Raw genomic sequence first — 17,741 nt, forward strand, 5'->3', positions numbered from 1 at the left:
ATTGATTTTACAGTACCTTTAGTTAGTATTTCTGTAATGCATCTTTCTGGATTTCATATAGATTAATGTACTGTATTGAACATCTGTTGTCATTTGCTTGTTGGAGATAGCTATATAACTGTCTCTTGTTCTCATTTTGAGCCATCTCATTGTATCTTTTAATTATATTAGCCCACATTATGATAGCCATGGCACGGCAGAGCATAGCTTATGTGGATTCTCTTTCAATAAGATGTCAATAGTGTGTCCTATCACTATCCAGAGTTTACAGGTGGAAGATAAAATCACATCTCTAGTTTATTTATCTCCAACTTCTGTTTTAATACATTTAAGTACGACTCCTGGTCGTTAACCAGAGACGTTTGTTCATTCATCAGAGAAATTGTCTGCGGGATTGTCAGTGGTCCCTTTTTCTGTGCTCATGATGTGGTCTGTGTATAGCCCCTGGGAAAACTTCTAAACTGACACGAGGCATGTGAAACTTCTTTTCTTTATGCAAAATGTAACCCAGAAATCTGTAGCAAATGTATCTAGTATTTATGTTTTTTTTTTTTATTATTATTATTATTTTTTTTTTTGCTTTAAAGGCCACAAAATGAGTGGTACCAGTTTCAGTTAACTTTTAGTCCAAGCATAGTAATTTCCAGAGGGCAGTGTATTTCACCTTAACAGAGACCAGGTGATTTTATTATGGTTCCAGTTCCCTTCACTGAAACTAAAAAGAGCTTAGGAGAGCTCTTAAACTTGTATCTGAAAGTTAGGTTATGGCAGATGCCTGCCTGCCCCCTAACATGCCAATGGATATCTTGTTTATCCTCATATGTGATATGATTTAACGCTTTTATATTTGTCTCTGTCATGAAAGATACAATGGTATCTCTGAGTGTCAGTCTTTCCCCAGGTTTTGTGAAAGGAAGGAAAGTTGGGGTAAGAGATGATCTTGAAATGTCTTTTCCCAAAATGACAGACGTGGTTTTTGCTTCTGTTTTTTTTTGTAGCTTCCAATTGGACGTCAGTGTGTGAGTCATTACCGAAGGCTGGGACGTCATTGTGTTTTCTCCCATGAAGAGCTGATCTTCAAGATGGCTGCAGATCCAGAGTGCTTGGATGTTGGGCTGGCTGCCATGGTCTGCAAGGAGATGACATTAATGATAGAGGAAGAAACACGCTTAAGGGAATCTGTTGTACAGATGGTGAGTAATAAAAGGCAACTCTTTTACTTTGTTTGCAAAAGGAATTTTGCTCCCCCCTTCCCTTCCTGTCTTGCCTGGATTAGAGTTTGTAGCAAGTGCCTTATTTTTTTTGTTAGGGAGTGTTGATGTCTGAAGAAGAGGTGTTTGAACTTGTTCCAGATGATGAGCGTCAGTGCACAGCTTGCAGAACCACGTGCTTCTTGTCAGCTCTTACGTGTTCTTGTAATCCTGAGCGTCTGGTGTGCCTATACCATCCATCTGATTTATGTCCATGTCCCATGCAGAAGAAGTGTTTAAGGTACACAAGTGTGTTTTTTTTTTAAATCTTTTCTTCTTGTAGTGTGCTGGAGGCAGTGGCCAAATATAACATTTGGTGATGCTTTTCTTCCTTCAATCAAAGAGGTTTTTATCCTCTTTGCTTGGTTCTTGCATTCAAGGCAGAGGATATTTTGTGTTTTTCTGGCTTTGTAGCTGGGAGAACTCAATATAAGCAATATCATGGGTTTTGTATGAGCATTAATACTCTAGCTTGATTTTCTTTCTGCATCTCCAGGTACCGGTACCCACTGGAAGACCTTCCTTCCTTGCTGTATGGAGTGAAAGTTAGAGCACAGTCTTATGACACTTGGGTCAGTAGAGTTACAGAAGCTCTGTCTGCCAACCTCAACCACAAGAAAGGTCAGACTTCTGTTGTTCATTGCAGGAGTTTCAGGACGTCCCACTTCCTTTTCCCCTGTGTTCTCATTTTAATGAGGGAAAACACTGTGTATTGTTTAGTGGAAAAAAGAAATGAGCTAAACTGAGAGTATAATACTACTCATCATTGTGTGTTTCAAATTGAACTAGCCTGTTGGAATGTTGATTGAAGGCTTTGGAAGCGATCTAAAATGTCTTTTGTTTCTGCATACAAACTATACGCTATTATTACAGATGTCATTGAGTTGAGAGTGATGTTGGAAGATGCTGAAGACAGAAAATACCCAGAAAATGATCTCTTCCGCAAGCTGAGAGATGCAGTGAAAGAAGCAGAGACCTGTGCTTCAGTAGCACAGCTGCTTCTGAGCAAAAAGCAAAAACACAGGTAGGACAGACTTTTTCTTTAAAGTTTCTAAAGTTGTTATTGGGTTGGACTTGGAAATATGAGAGCCCTGAGTTTCTCACTTCCTACCAACTTCTCTTGGTGTTTGCCCGTAGTGAGGGGTTGGGGAGACAGATACAGTGACACAAAGGGCCTAACAGCTCTTGGAGTGTGTCAAACATACTGTTTTCCACTGACCTATCTACTGAAACATGAAATCCTTCAGAAAAATTGTTTGATCGCTGATCAGGTATTTTTCTGAATTTCTGGGGACAGAAATTAACCACAGAAAAGTAACCACCTTTCTTGTGCCAAAGGTTGTATGATAAACTTTTCTTAACTTGGATTTCCTATGTTGAATATAAGAGTTGACTCTGTATTTTTGCATGCATAGTTTTTGGTGTAAAATGTAAGGCTTATTTAAGGGAGGGAGGTGAAAAGTAAATATGTTGTGAATTATAATAGCCAGCTTTGCTACACAGGACATAAAGCATCATCATTGCTTCAATTTGAAAACTGAAATCTTAGAGTTATGCCACAGGCCTAATTACATCAGGTATTACACCTTGAAAACTCTTCTTTGGAATAGAGAAGCATTTTTGCTGAATCTGAGCAGGGGAAAGAAAGCCCATGTGTTTATTTTATAATTGCTTGTAGGATCCTGCTAGCGCAAAGGTACGGTCACTTAGAACTCTGGTCTGGATGGAGGAAGCAGAGCTACAGCTGTTGTATTGCCCTGTTCCTGGTAAACTTTAATTATTTTGGTAGTTCCCAGATGTTTCGGATCTGTTGCTGCTGCTTCCTCCTCCAGCTGTTGGAGTATGTCAGCCTTCTCTCCAGAGACGTGCCTCCAGTTAATTGGTGCATTTCCAGGCCTTTTGCAACAAGTAGATCCGTTAGAAAGAACCAACAGTTGTCAGTGGTGTATCTGAACTAAGATGAATCCCAGGGGTCAAGGGAAGACTTTCATAACCTAAGGGTGGTTGTATGCTAAGTCGCAATATGATACAAAACTGAGGTTTGAGAAGTTTTCCAAAGCAAATATTTTGAATCCTCCTTAAATGGTGTTAGGAAGTTTAAATATGGAGGTTGCCTTCAGCTTGTTGTTTAACATTTATGCTCATATTTAATACACTGAGGTGGGTCACATTTACACAAAGGATAAGGTTATAAATAAATCAAAAATGGGTGTTGAAACTGAACTACTTGGCAGGGAATAAAGCAGCAATAAAGCCATGATCCAGGTGTAGCTAAGGATGTAGCATCTGATGGTATGTAAAACAGAGAAATAGGTGACACAGAACAGTGGCGATGGGTTCTATACCCCCACGCTTTTTCTCTCCCTTAATGCTGAAAGTTGTGAGTTTTCATAGGCAGGGGTAGTTGTACCTTTTTGTGCGCCACGCAGTGCTGTGGCAGTCTGTGCCTGGACTAGGGACAGAGCACTAGGGTGCTGTGGAAGGAGAGCGAGCCCTCCTGCAGGGGTGTCTCTTGGAGCTCTGTGCTCCGTTCACTGTCACACACAAGAGTACTGGAGGCACAGCGGGTCCAGTGCAGCTCCCTCTCCTTCTCACTGTCTGTCATAGCAAATCAAGCCTACAGTATTTTTTTTTTTCTCTCTGAGACTTAGATAGCATAATTACATGTGATGATTCATCTAAATTTTATATTTAAGACCATGGGTTGAAAGACTGAATGTTGTTTTTCTTTAATGTAATAAAATGTAGATTGCTTAGCAGGGAACAGCTCTTCAGTCTTTAAAATCTGTCCTGCTAGCGAGACTGTTGTGCCTGCCAGTGATAATTTATACCAAGTGTTTAATTTGTGCAGTGTCACAACTGCTGCATTCATCTGGTTTGTGATACTTGCTTCAAGTGATACTTGATGGAAGTGTCTTTGCAGGACATGTTCTACTCTGTAGTAGTCTTTTCCTGTTGCAAGGCCAGTTTCATCAGTTCTCTGGCAACAAGTGAGACAGCTTTAGAAAATAAGACTTCTTTCCAGAGCTTATTGCTGTTCCATATCCAAGAATTCTCATCAGTGCCTGTCATGGCAGTCAACTGCTTGAGCAAGTACATACCCCACATGGATCTTGGAAATAGCTCTGTCCCTCAAGCTAACTACAAGAGAGGATCATTGCTGAAATTAGTTCCTTGGAAATGTCTTATGCTATCAACTTAGAGACAGGGAATCAGTGTTACTTCTTTTTCCTTTATTTTTTGGCCCATACGGTTTCCTGCATACCATTTTGCATGCCTCTTGCTCAAAATCTGAATTGATGAGAAAGATTCTGCAGAAGTTGTGGCATCATCATCACTGATGCTGTTTAACTCCATGCCCTTCACTTCCAGAAATGTTTTTTACAGTTCCCACAGATTTGTTAACCATAACCTCAACCAGTATCCTTATGGGTAGATACATCCCTTGCTGGAGGTGCCCAGGAGTTGAATTCTGAAGGTGTTCATGTATCAAGTGTTCTGAGACTTCTTCCATTTCAGTTTTTTTTTTTTTTGGAATAGGTTTCTATGCTTGAGTGGTGGGTTTCTTCAGGTTTTGTTTTTTACTATATTCTCTCCCATATGACATGGAGACCCTTACAAAAAAAGCTTCTGCTTTCATCTGGAGGGGTTTTGAATGTGTCTTCCAGTGCCTTGAAGATGTGTAGGTCTTGTGCTTCAGAGCAGTCTTGTTCTTCATTTCTGTTTTCATCAATTCCTGACTTTGTCCTTATCTGCATCTGATCAACCTGAGTAATTTTTGGAGGGGTTCCTCCTTTTCTTTCCTTTTCTGTTTCCTCACATTTGAGGCATCTTGAATTACTTTATATTTGAAGCACCTGGGACTTTATATAGTTCATGTAGCTGCATAATGGATTTGTGTAGTTCGTTCAGTGTTTTTTCCCTTACTTATTTCAACCAGTGGCATTTTGTGTCTAATCCATTGGCTTACAGGAGGAGAGAAAGCAATTCTACCTGCCATTTACTTGTCCTGGTTATCTTATGAAGCTGTGACCAGTATTCTACCAAAAACAGTTTGGGATTTTTGTTCTAATCAGAGTTAAGTAGTTCTGAGGAAAACAAATAAAACCCCCCCAAAAAAACAAACACAAACCAACCACCCGAATTCTATTCATGCTGCTTTTTGGGGCTATGTTCTTTTACTTATTTGGAATAAACACAATTGGAAAGTCATCTAGACACTCCTGCTTCAAAGAATAGGGTAAATTCTCTTGAAGATGGTTAGAGGAATTACATTAAATATAGTTTTTAAGATACTGGAATTCTTGGGAAGGCTTTTTTTGAGTTTTGAAGTGAAGAATTTTTTTGTAATTTCTCAGTAATCTTGATAGATTTCTGTCAATGGGAGTAAATCCAGGGATCATTGTCCTGTCTCCCATATAATATTAATTTTGTCCATTCACGCAGCAGACAGAGCCAAGACAGTGGAAGGACACGGACCAAGCTGACGATGGAGGAGCTGAAGGCATTTGTGCAGCAATTGTTTAGCTTACCCTGTGTTATCAGCCAGGCCCGACAAGTAAAGGTAAGTTTGCATCTCTTCCTTGGATATACTGTAAGTGTGATGTGCCCTTTGCTTTGTTCAGTGTTTTTTTTTAACACATAACATTGCCTGGTATAAAGGACGAAAGACGTTACTTTAAGGATTAGTCCTGCGCTGACAGAGATGAATTGAATGGGGTGTTTCATAGCAAGTAGTTGCTTTGTAGTGAAGTTCGTAAAAAAGTAGAATACTCTGGATACATTTAGCCTGCCTTATTGGGTAATCTTAGCGTTGTTGAAGTTGTGCTGATGACATGTTGCCATCTGTCCATGCTGGAATGGCGATGTGTATTTCCTGCTCATCTGCAAGCATGTCTGCAAGTGGGCAACAATGGTGTTTGTGCTATGCTAGCGTGCTCGTGTAGTCCTAGCAGCTTGATATGTAGGGTTCAGTTTGGTCACCTAAACCTGGATATCTAGTGGCTCTAAGCTGTTCTGTCTGGCCTCCATTGCCATTCTGGAAGAATACCAGAGATCTTGTGTGGCAGTCTCAGACAGAGGTATCGCATGGTGGCCAGCACTTAGGCAACTGAAACAAAGCATTTTATGTGAACATATATTTTCAAGGTGCCTGTTGCACCTTGACACAGTCTTATAGCTACACCAAGATTAAAAGATCCCTTCTACCTGTCACTGTCCAAGCAGCCCAATTTTATCTCAGTCAGGCAGTTACTCTTATTCCAGCATCTTTAATGCTGTCTATAGTAGTGGAATTTCCTATTAAATCATACCCTTCATATGTTCTGAAGGTTATCCTGGTGTGCTCCTTTATGGGAGCAGGGAGGCAGTAGCACATTGGCAATTCTTCACATCACATCCTTCTCAGCCTTTGCTTTTCAGGTTATAGCCCACTTAATCTGTATGCGTGGCCTGCATTTCTTGTCCTTCGTATATATCTGTGCACCTGTCGTTGAGTGAATCTAGACTAATAAGTGATCCAGATCATACTGATACCCCTGGCTGCCATTATCATTTATCACGCTGGCAGTTTTTATCACAGCAAGTGTTTTCAGCAGTAATTTTAATTTGTTTCTGTATCACTGATGAAATGTTAAATACTGTTTGGCCTGCTAACCAGCCTCTAGAAAAAAAACATTCAAGAAACATCCTTTTCTTTTTTTTTTCTTTATGATAAACAGTTCTTGATGTATGTCAACCATTTATTAACTCATATGATCTCTGTTGATACAGTTTTAAGAAGAATGTTTTATAGTGCTAAACTGAGGCCCTAAAATTCTAAATATTACCATTTGTGCAGCTACTTCTACATAACCAGTTATCTAGGTTAGAACATAATCGAGTTAGTCTTGTTTGAAAAGATTATTTTTCTGTCAAAGTGTTTACTATTGTTGGTTAAGACCTTCTTCATCCGTGATTCTTTGATATTGATACGACAGAGAGACTTAACATTGGACTTGTTTCTTGTCTTGATGATATTGGTGGTGGTGTTGCTGAAAACAGGTACCGTCAGTAAGCTCTGTAGGACTGCAGGATTCTGATTATCCAGGCCTGTTGACTCTAATCTTTATCCTTCAAAGATGTTTCTGAATGTGTTTCCCAGCAGTTAATTGAGTGGAAGGTATAAGATAGGAAGATCTTAGTGCATTTCTTTCCAAATACAAAACAAAGTACAAAAATGCATTTTCTTGTCTGCCTTGTGAAATTTTATCATCTACTAATGGACCCGTAAGATTGTTAAGAGCCATTTGATTATAATGTATTTAAAACCTGCTTCTACTTACGGCATAATCCGTAGATGACAGAGTTGAGGACATCGTTATATTCATTGCCAGTTTTCTGATTGTCGCTTATTATATAGCAGTTCCATGCTGTTGCATCCTTTTTCTGGGTGGCTTATTAAGGCTTTTTATCCATTTTGTAAACTCTTTTAAGAGTTTTAAATTTAATTTTTTGTCTAAATATTTTCTCCCAGCTGGTCTCTCTCTAAAGCTGTGGGGTTTTTTTGAGCATTAGGGAACTAGTTTTGTTGAAGTACTTTGTGCATGTGCGTGTCCTTGAAGCTTCAACAGTCACTAGCTAGTAAAATGGATAAATATTATCATTTTGCGGGTTAAAAATCATAGTCTTAGTTTTTGAATGAAGTCAGATAATGATCATTTATGCCTAAGCACTCAGTAACTTTGAGCATGGCATTTGAATGCAATTATCCATCATAATGAATTGCAAAATAATTATCATGTTGGATGATGAGTATTTTCTAACACAAAAGCCATTATAATTATTAGACTGTAATAATTTACTGTTGTAGCTATGGAACGTTCAGCATATGTTCCCTACATCAAAATCCTTATAATGTGGGTCTTGTTCTTTTTTTCTAAATGTCTTCTGGTTTCCAGACAGTCGTGAAAAGCAGCATCAGACAAAAAGGGCAATAAGCTAAGGGATAGGAAATGCAGGTTTTGCTCTTCATTCTGCTACTGAATTGCCATCAGTAATATCTTTCTGTAAGAGTCTCGGGAGTGAATCAATTGAGTGTACTGGTTGAATGTCCTTGAATAAATCTCCCACAGAGATACTTTCCTGTCAGTTTGCTTTCTTTGATTTTTTCACTGAAGTTCCAAAACATGAGGATGTGGACAACTGCAGCAGTGCAGTTGGATGTCTGTGAAGTTCTCCTTTCATTAGAGGGTGCTTGTATTTTCATATCTTTCCTTTATAAGCTGAAACCCTGACGTATTTAAGTGGTGGGCATACTTTTAAAACCTGACCATTGTTCTTTTAATGATATTTTGGTTTTCGTGTCCTTGTATGACTCCAGCTTGTTCTTTTTCCTCAGCATGTTGTGTTTTGTTGTGCGTTACCATCATCAGCGTAATGCCTCCAACACTAAATTGGAAGGATGAGATGTTTGCAGAAGTCCATCCTCAACCCACTATTTTGAAATTAACATTGACTGGGCAGTCCATAATATTCTGTTTTGTTGGGATCTGTAGTTAGTCGCAGCCATACTATTTTAGGTGCAGAGTTTGATGTAACTAATATGCATAGTGCATGAAATGTTAGGTCAAATGTGTTTAGCTGGTCCCTGACTTATGTCAGACTTGATGGCTGTTGACATTGTTTGTAGAAGCTTTGGCTGATTATATAATGATCCCATACAAATTCACAGCTAACTGATCCTGCAGTCAACTTTCTGTTCTGATTCTGTTTTTTTTGTTTTTTTTTTCCTAATCACTCTTTACTGTACGTTACTCCAGAATCTGCTTGATGATGTGGAAGAATTTCATGAGCGTGCCCAAGAAGCTATGATGGATGAGATCCCAGACTCTTCCAAGCTGCAAGAGTTGATAGACATGGGCTCTGGCCTTTATGTAGAACTTCCTGAACTTCCAAGGCTGAAGCAGGAACTGCAGCAGGCACGGTGGCTGGATGAGGTGAGGTCCACCCTCTTGGATCCCCAGAGGGTCACCCTAGATGTGATGAAGAAGCTGATTGACTCAGGCGTGGGCTTGGCACCACACCACGCTGTAGAGAAAGCCATGGCTGAGCTGCAGGAGCTGCTGACAGTCTCAGAGAGGTGGGAGGAGAAGGCCAAGGTCTGCCTGCAGGCCAGGTGAGTGTTCCCTTGCAAACTGTTCTTACAGTTCACACACTGCAAGGATTCTCAGCCTCTTTCCAGGAGTGTGGTGAAAAGTAGGGGCTGTGAAGCTGCAGTATATTACTTTGATTGCTCAAAAGTTGGATTTCAGGTTGTTAATGAGTTGCAGAAGAGTTGACTCCCTGTTGTATTGTACGATGGCAGGAGGGTGTGAGTGTTGCTGCTGTTTTTGCTGTTTACCCCTCTGCCCCTCAAATGAAAAAAAAATACCACAGAGTATGCTGCACGACAGTTTCCTCAATGTTAAGGAGTTCTGATGCTGTGCCCTTTTGAACTTGATTGTGCAAAGTCCAGCAGCTTTCTGACCTCTGCTGTTACTTGGCAGCCTGTAGCACCCTCCCAGAATAGAGCCATGGTATCCTACACTGCAGTGTAGTGATGAAATTGCATCGCCAGCCTGTCAAATTTATGGCTTTAGTTGACTGGCATTTTGAGAGAAGGCTGGAATCGGGTTTTTCTTACTCTAGACCACGCCAAAGTATGATGGCTCTGGAGGGGATCGTGAATGAAGCAAAGAACATCCCTGCTTACCTGCCCAATGTGCTGGCACTGAAAGAAGCCCTGCAGCGGGCTAGAGACTGGACAGCCAAAGTGGAGGCCATTCAGGTAGGGGTTACAGCAGGGACTGGAATCTTCTGCTTGCATCCTTTTATTTAGACATGCTCTTTATTCCTAGCCCCTTTACCCACAAACGTGACCTGAAGGGAAACCTTGCCATAGCTGTTAAATATGCTTACCGTAGATGGTGTGCTTCAATTTCTTTTCTTCTTTTTGTGCTGCTGTTTCCCCGTTGGCTATCCAATTTCTATTTCCTTTTCTTTTGTGTGTTTCATGGGGGATGTAAAAGCTGACAGTTTTGTTATGATACAAATGTAACTCTAGTGGGGCCTTATTTATTATTGAAACTGTTCTACACACCGTCGCTGGAAATACTCAGCTGCAGTGGAGGAGATTCTGCTTAAAGGTTTTCAGTTTTGGAGTTGGCTATGGAAACGTTTTTATTTTTCTCCCCTAAATGTGTTTAATAAATTTTTGTGGTGTAGGATTTAATGGCACTGATGGCAATTTTCTGTCTTGAAATAGATGAAGTTATGGCATCATTAGTTCAGCAGAACACTCCACTTTTCTGTTGTTCTACCCAGATAACTTGGTCCAAAAGAGACATGGTTTCTGTGATATTCCTGTATATTAATCTCTGGACTGCAACTGTTATTCTTGTATCAGGTATTTATTGGGAGCTGAAGCAAGAATCTCAACTGACTTCACATCAGCCCCTCAGATATTTAATTTATCTTGCTGTGGAGCAGATAGGATTTAAGACTGCCATCTAGAAATGAAATGTCTTACTCCCTAAGCCAGCTGGCCACGTCAGAACAGATGTTAAAATAGAAACTGAGTGAGATGGAGTTTTTAAAGTAACAGTAAGATTGAAACCCCACTCTCCTTTCCATTCTGTTCTTATTTTCATCAGTGACTAAAATAGTGTATAGCTTGAAATTAAACCGGCCAGTGATAAAATTGGTAGAATCTTTGGATTAGAGAATTTTCTTTTACCCCAGAATGGGAGCAACTATGCCTACCTGGAGCAACTCGAGAACTTGTCTGCCAAAGGCCGCCCGATACCGGTGCGTCTGGATGCCTTGCCACAGCTGGAGTCACAGGTAGCTGCTGCACGGGCTTGGAGGGAGCGCACGGGAAGGACCTTCCTGAAGAAGAACTCAAGCTACAGTCTGTTACAGGTAAGCCATGGACAGTTCAGTGTCGGACTTCAGAAATGGATCTTGGTAGTCCCCTGCAGTCTGAATGGTTTGGTTACAAAAGATTCCATCTCCTTTTGATAATACAGTGTAATAATAAGCTTCAGCTGTACTCAGGTGAAAATGGAAAAGGCAGGAAGCCTGTGTTTGGTTGGTCTTGTTTTATGTGTAGACAGCTTCAAATGTTCCTTTTGAAGGAACGCATTAAAACTATTTCTTGGGACTAACTGACGGTGTAAGTTTTCTTGGTGGTTACAGGTTCTGAGCCCTCGGACTGATATTGGTGTTTATGGGAGCAGTAAGAATAGGCGGAAGAGGGCAAAGGAGCTGATGGAGAAGGAAAAGGAGAAAGATCTTGACTTGGAATCCCTAAGTGAACTGGAGGATGGGCTGGAAGAGGCCAGGGACACTGCAGCTGTGGTAAGGAGCAATGAAAGGTAGCGTCTCCTGATATCTGGGTTTAACTTGTCTCTAATCGGTGTAGAAATCTTATGGAAAAAATGATAAAAACCTTGCTGAAACAAACATCTCATAGTATGTATGGCACAACAATATAGTTCAGCTTTAATTGCAGCGAAAGTAAAGGGAAGCACAGTTCAGGGTATAAGTGCAGGTGTGTAATGTGAACCTGGCTACATGGATGGCTTACATTCTCTTGGTTTAAAATATGTGGCTGTTCATCAAATACTACTAATATTATTTTGACAGGATTTCAATGCATACGGAATGAGCTGTATCTCTCCCTTAAGCCGTATCACCATTTATTTGGTTAGTTTTATGCAGGATGCCAAATCGAAGTAAATTCCATTTCAAGTTGTTTTGGCTGTCATCCCTTTGATTATTACGATTGATATTAGTGGTTTACTGACATGAGTTAAAAAATGTAAAAAGTCAATTCTAAATTTGCTGACCATAGACGGTACCCACCTTACTGTAGAAAGTCTTTTTACTTCAACATTGTCCTTCCCCATTCTTGTGTAAAAAATGTCAGGCAGTTTGTAAGCACTTGGTTCTAGTGCATGGAGAAGAATGTTACATTTAATTCTTCCTTGTTGGGAGGATATTGATGCAGCTTGTCACAATATTTTGCTGTCATTTGTCTGCCCTTCTTCCGTGAACAAAGAAAACACATGCAAGCTCATTATTGTGGCTTATGCACAGTCAATTTTACTTTAGTATTCTTCATTATAGTTACTTAAATGGAGATGCTGAGGAAATGCAAGTTACTTCATGAAGATCTGTGGTCACTCAGAAGCTCCTACTGCTGCCAGCATTAAAACTGTTCTCAGCTGCATAGTCTTCACAGGGAAATAAATGGAACAGATTTCCTGTAGTCAGAATCTGTTCTTCTGGTGTTCTTATGACAGATTTAATTAGGAACTTCAGAAACTTTCTGGATATGGTGAATGTGAGCTAATGTTTATCTAGTATCTGTCAGAAGGATTCATGAGCGTAGCGGATAACGGAGGAGGTATTTTAACAAGTTTTAACTAGATCACAAAATTCCAAACTTTTGGGCTAGTTTAACTTAGAAGATCTCTTGGTATGGCTTTTTTCTTTTTTCTGTGTTGCTAATAAAACGTGAGCTCCTAGCTGTGAAGGTCATGACCTGTTTTTGTCTTCGGACAGGTGGCTGTATTCAAGGAGCGGGAACAGAAGGAGATTGAAGCCATGCATGCTCTCAGGGCAGCCAACCTGGCCAAGATGACTATGGTGGATCGCATCGAAGAAGTCAAATTCTGTATCTGTCGCAAAACAGCTAGCGGATTCATGCTGCAGTGTGAGCTGTGCAAAGACTGGTTTCATAGTGGCTGTGTGCCCCTTCCCAAAACAAGTTCTCAGAAGAAGGGCTCTAGTTGGCAGGCCAAAGAAGTGAAGTTTTTGTGTCCGCTTTGTATGCGTTCTCGAAGGCCGCGGCTTGAGACAATACTGTCTCTGCTGGTGTCCCTGCAGAAGCTGCCTGTACGGCTGCCAGAAGGGGAGGCACTGCAGTGCTTGACAGAACGTGCCATGAGTTGGCAGGACCGAGCACGACAGGCTTTGGCCACTGATGAGTTGTCATCTGCTTTGGCCAAGCTTTCTGTGCTCAGCCAGCGAATGGTGGAGCAGGCAGCACGGGAGAAAACAGAGAAAATAATCAGTGCAGAGCTACAGAAAGCAGCAGCCAACCCAGACCTGCAGGTAGGGATGTGAATATCTTGCTCTTTACCATGCTCATCCTTCTTCAGTGTGTTAAAATCCTTTATCCTTCTTGGAGAACCTTAGAGGATTAGTCTGAGAATTAGAACTATTCTAGTTCAGTACCTGGGTTGTGGTTAGCTTGTTAGCAGTATGTTACAGGCTTTGCCAGGAGCAGGTCTGTTACTCTGAACTCAATGTCACTGGCAACTGTTGAAGGTGTTTGTAAGGAGCAGTGGTTCAAAGGTAGCACCCAGCTTGTGGCCTGAAGATCGGTAAAGTAGTGGCTGCTTTGATGTCCAAAATTCCGTTTTCTTCTGACAGAATCAAAGGTGTCCATATTTATAATTTCTAATGGATTCCATTCTTGGGATTTCGTTACCTTGTTTGGAAATTTCAATGAGTACTCTAGGGAATCACTGGCGCATTTTACAGTTGGCTATTCATCTTTGAGACCAGTAATCAATTGTACAAAAGAAATTTGTACAACTACAGGGTGATGTAATTTGGTAGCACTGAACAACAGTAGCTAGATCCTTCTCTTCACTATTACTCTAAAACATGGAAATAAAGTGTGAAAGAATCTATTTCCTTGGATATTTCCCAATCTTTCCACATCTTGCTGTGAGTGGGCTTTTCTTTCACTGTTCAGGCAGTTGTCCTCAGGCCAAAAGAATCACAGTTTTCTTAGTGACTATGATTTCAACTTCTTTTTTTACAGGTTTTTCTGGAAGCTTTATTGTTTCATTCTCATATTCCATTTTTCACTTAGGGACACTTAACTAGTTTCCAGCAGTCAGCCTTTAACAGAGTGATAGGGAGTGTGTCCTCATCCCCACGGCAGACTTTGGATTATGACGATGAAGAGACAGACTCCGATGAAGACATCAGGGAGACATATGGCTATGACATAAAGGTAAGTAATCCAGTGTGGCTTGTCTGAATGGAGTTAGCTCAGAACAACTGTTTTCAATTAATTCAATTTATACAAGAATATCTTAAGCTATTCTTAAGTACATTCTGCCCTGGCTTCTGTTGCAGAAGAGGTTCTTCTTGGTTTTATCTAGATGTCTGATTTCTGGCATATTGGAAAGTTTTGTAGTGTTTTCTTTCAGAATTCCCAAATGTCTTGTGATCAAGTTTCAAAAGGTTCTTTTTAGTGCCAAGGAAAAAAACTGTGCTTCTCAAAGGATTTGTTTTTATAATACCATTGAGGTTGAACATTGTCTTTATGCCTTTTTCAGAGATATTATGAATCATAAATATGAATAAGTGTCTATGGGGAGAGCTTCATCAGTTTTCACTATAGCAAAAAAAATAGTCTTTGAAAACTTCATGCTGTGTAGAAAGTTTCCTGATGTCAGAGCTTCTTTTCACATTTTCATACCATTCTTTCCTTTCAACTCCCATAGAAAAGGAGATACACCTATTCAACTTCGTGTGTGGGAATATTCAGGACTTGATCTGCATCATATTGTAAAACTAGTTTAGTTCAGAAATCATAGCAGCAGTTAGATTTTTAAAATATTTTAGCTGGAGAGGAACAGTCATAAAAAATGGCAGTTACGGAGATGGCCAAGTGTTTTCAGTGTAATGTATGTCATTTCAAAACTTCTGAAATGTCCTTTTGTTATGTGTAGAGACAGAAGCAACACCACTGTTTCTTTCTGTGCAGTGATTTCTTTTTAGTGATAGTGTCATTTCTAGTTTAAAAAATGCTAGTTTAATACTCAGCGTGGTCATGGAAATTCTTCTAAGGCAGACCTTTCAGCTCTCTGGAGTGACAGCAAATTTTTCAGCTATGATCTGCCTCAGTGTCCTGTTTTTAGTATTTTGTCTCCAAGTAGCTTTATGCAATCATATGCATTTGTCTTGTTGGCATTTCACAATGGACAGCAAGAGTGCACTGTAACTGGGTGCTACAACTTTTAATTAGATTAGTTCTTTTTTAATAAAACTGATAACGGTTTCTTGTGTTGGAAGTAATAATAAGGTATTTCTGAAAGATGTGGCACATTCTGAGGCTGTGATAAAAGAAAGCGTATGTCAAGAAAGGTGGCATATGCTTGTTAGGACCTGAAGGTTTTGCAGGAGTGTAATTTAATTTCTGTTCAATGTATTTTGTGATGACTTCAAAATCCATTACTTACCCTTTGGGTTTGGATGTCCATCCATATATGTAAGTGTAAAAACCTGAAGTAAAAGTATAGCAAAACAAAGCAGGAAGGGACCAGAAGTGTCTTTTGTTAGGTCAGGTATCACAGAATCACAGAATTGTCTGGGTTGGAAGAGACCTCAAGATCGAGTCCAACCTCTGACCTAACACTAACAAGTCCTTCACTAAATCATATCGCTAAGTTCAACATCAAAACGTCTTTTAAAGACCTCCAGGGATGGTGACTCCACCACTTCCCTGGGCAGCCCATTCCAATGCCTCACAACCCTCTCAGTAAAGAAGCTCTTCCTGATACCCAACCTAATCACAGTAATGTGATTGGAAGAGAAGACAACCACAGGCAACCACGCCCTTCAGCTCTAAACTAGAAGCAGCAGAGTTCAAAGGAAATAGGAAAGTTGCTCAGAATTTAATTGTCTTTATACTGTTGACTTTCAATTTTTTTTTCCAGTTTATGGTCTATAAATGTTTTCTACTAGATTGATGTGTTTAAAAAATAACGTTTATAGATTATGACGCATTGTGTGTGAATGTGTTGTTAATTTACTGTGGACCCCATAGAAGTAATCCTTGGTTTCCTAAGGGTCCGTAGACTGTAGTTCTACGCTTCTGTCTCTGACATCTCAGGTACAGCAGTGGTTACAAAAACAAACATGAAAAGGCTTATTTGGTTATATTGTGCTTCTTCTAATTAAAACATGATTATAGCCAATGAGTACTTTGTTATGAGTGCAATAGCACTCGTAAAAAAAAAATCTTCTTTTAAGATTTGTTCCAAATGGACTGATTCAGTCATCAAATTGACTGTAACTTTCCCTCACATTTCATTGCCTTCATTTTTGTGTTGTCTGTAGCAACCAAATATTTATTTATTTATTTCCCTGTTGACTGCACTTTCTTTAATCTGTTATAATATAACCAGAAGAAGATCCGGGAGGGGACATGACCTTTACTATGTAGGGAGAAGTATCTTTTATTCATTCTGAACATATATATTCTGCTTTTTCATCTGGGCAATATAAATCTGAACGTCCCACTTCTAGTTATGAAATCAGTAGAGTGTACTTCACTTCCTTCTAAACATGTAACCGAAACCCAGAGAGAGATTACCATTCTTAAATTCCCTTTTTATGTCATGAAATGACAGGGTCTATGTGGTGCGATGTCCTGAGTTGTCCAGTTTGGACTCACGTAGCTAATATTCACGTAGATAGTGTCATTAACTCCTCTACAGCCTTTTGATTCTTTTAAATCACCTCCTTGGTTTTTGTTGTTTTCTGAAAGATTTGAGTACTACACGGCATGCTGAGTATGTTTAACCTGTTGGCCAGTTTTATCACAAATGTATTAGGGTAGGTACATTCTGGAAAGTGCTGTGGAAGTAGATAGCTCGTTGAAGAGATTATCCTTATTAATCTCACCTCCAGGGGTGAGGAAGAATTGAATACTAGTAGACATCAGGGTATCTACTCAAATGGACTTTTCTTCTCTGGATTCTCTGTCTACTATAATACAAAGCCAAAACAAAGCATTTTCCATTTTTAAGGCTTTCCTAATCACTCTTCTGTTCATGAGTCCACCTGCTGCATGTAAGGCATGTGTAATATTTGTCTCTGTAATTCAGTTAAGAAGTCAAGTAGCCATCCTATACAGTGCGTTGAGCACAAGCCAATGCCATCATTATTCTGTTCCTGAAAATGTTCACAACAATCTTAAGTATTACAGCCCTCTTCTTTTTGGCGTTTGTATCTAAAAATAGTTCAAAATTGCCTAAAAATCCTGATCCCAAGGCAACATTTTATTTTTTTGCTATTTAGTGGCCACCTATCTGTTGATACTTAGTTCCTCTGCTGGACCACACTCTGTTTTTAATTCACTTGTAGGATCTTCAATCATTTCTTCCTACGGCAGCCATTATTTACTCTGCAAAACTGTGCCAGTCTTTACGGTCTGGCAGTCAAATTCTTCAAACAAAATTATCTAGGCAAAGTGTAAGACTGTCATTATGCTGGCTTCTGAAGACCTTGCATGAAGGACTGCTTAGTGGGGAAACTCGACCAGTGTTTCTCACACACTGGCTATAAATCTGACTTCACCTGTCTCCACAGTTGCTACATTCTTCCACTGTTTAAGTAGGGGTCTAACTTTTACCTTTTTCTGGTGGTCTTGGTGTCTGTGGT

The 17,741-nt window shown here is 39.8% G+C and overlaps 1 protein-coding gene across 3 annotated transcripts in view; it reads left to right on the plus strand.

Moving 5' to 3' along the window:
- The window catches only part of KDM5A (lysine demethylase 5A), a 48,163-nt gene that overhangs the window by 21,951 nt on the left and 8,471 nt on the right, over positions 1 to 17,741 (plus strand). For 2 of the 3 annotated variants that reach the window (XM_084528206.1, XM_084528208.1), the window contains exons 14-24: positions 999 to 1,193; positions 1,310 to 1,491; positions 1,747 to 1,871; positions 2,124 to 2,274; positions 5,697 to 5,814; positions 9,050 to 9,405; positions 9,918 to 10,056; positions 11,010 to 11,189; positions 11,466 to 11,627; positions 12,837 to 13,388; positions 14,158 to 14,301. In XM_084528206.1, the coding sequence (XP_084384332.1) occupies positions 999 to 1,193; positions 1,310 to 1,491; positions 1,747 to 1,871; positions 2,124 to 2,274; positions 5,697 to 5,814; positions 9,050 to 9,405; positions 9,918 to 10,056; positions 11,010 to 11,189; positions 11,466 to 11,627; positions 12,837 to 13,388; positions 14,158 to 14,301 (2,304 nt within the window). The remainder of the gene's footprint in view (positions 1 to 998; positions 1,194 to 1,309; positions 1,492 to 1,746; positions 1,872 to 2,123; positions 2,275 to 5,696; positions 5,815 to 9,049; positions 9,406 to 9,917; positions 10,057 to 11,009; positions 11,190 to 11,465; positions 11,628 to 12,836; positions 13,389 to 14,157; positions 14,302 to 17,741) is intronic. The other variant, XM_084528207.1, reaches the window with a different exon arrangement.

The sequence above is a fragment of the Aythya ferina genome (assembly GCF_964211825.1).
Source record: "Aythya ferina genome assembly, chromosome: 1".
NCBI lineage: Eukaryota > Metazoa > Chordata > Aves > Anseriformes > Anatidae > Aythya > Aythya ferina.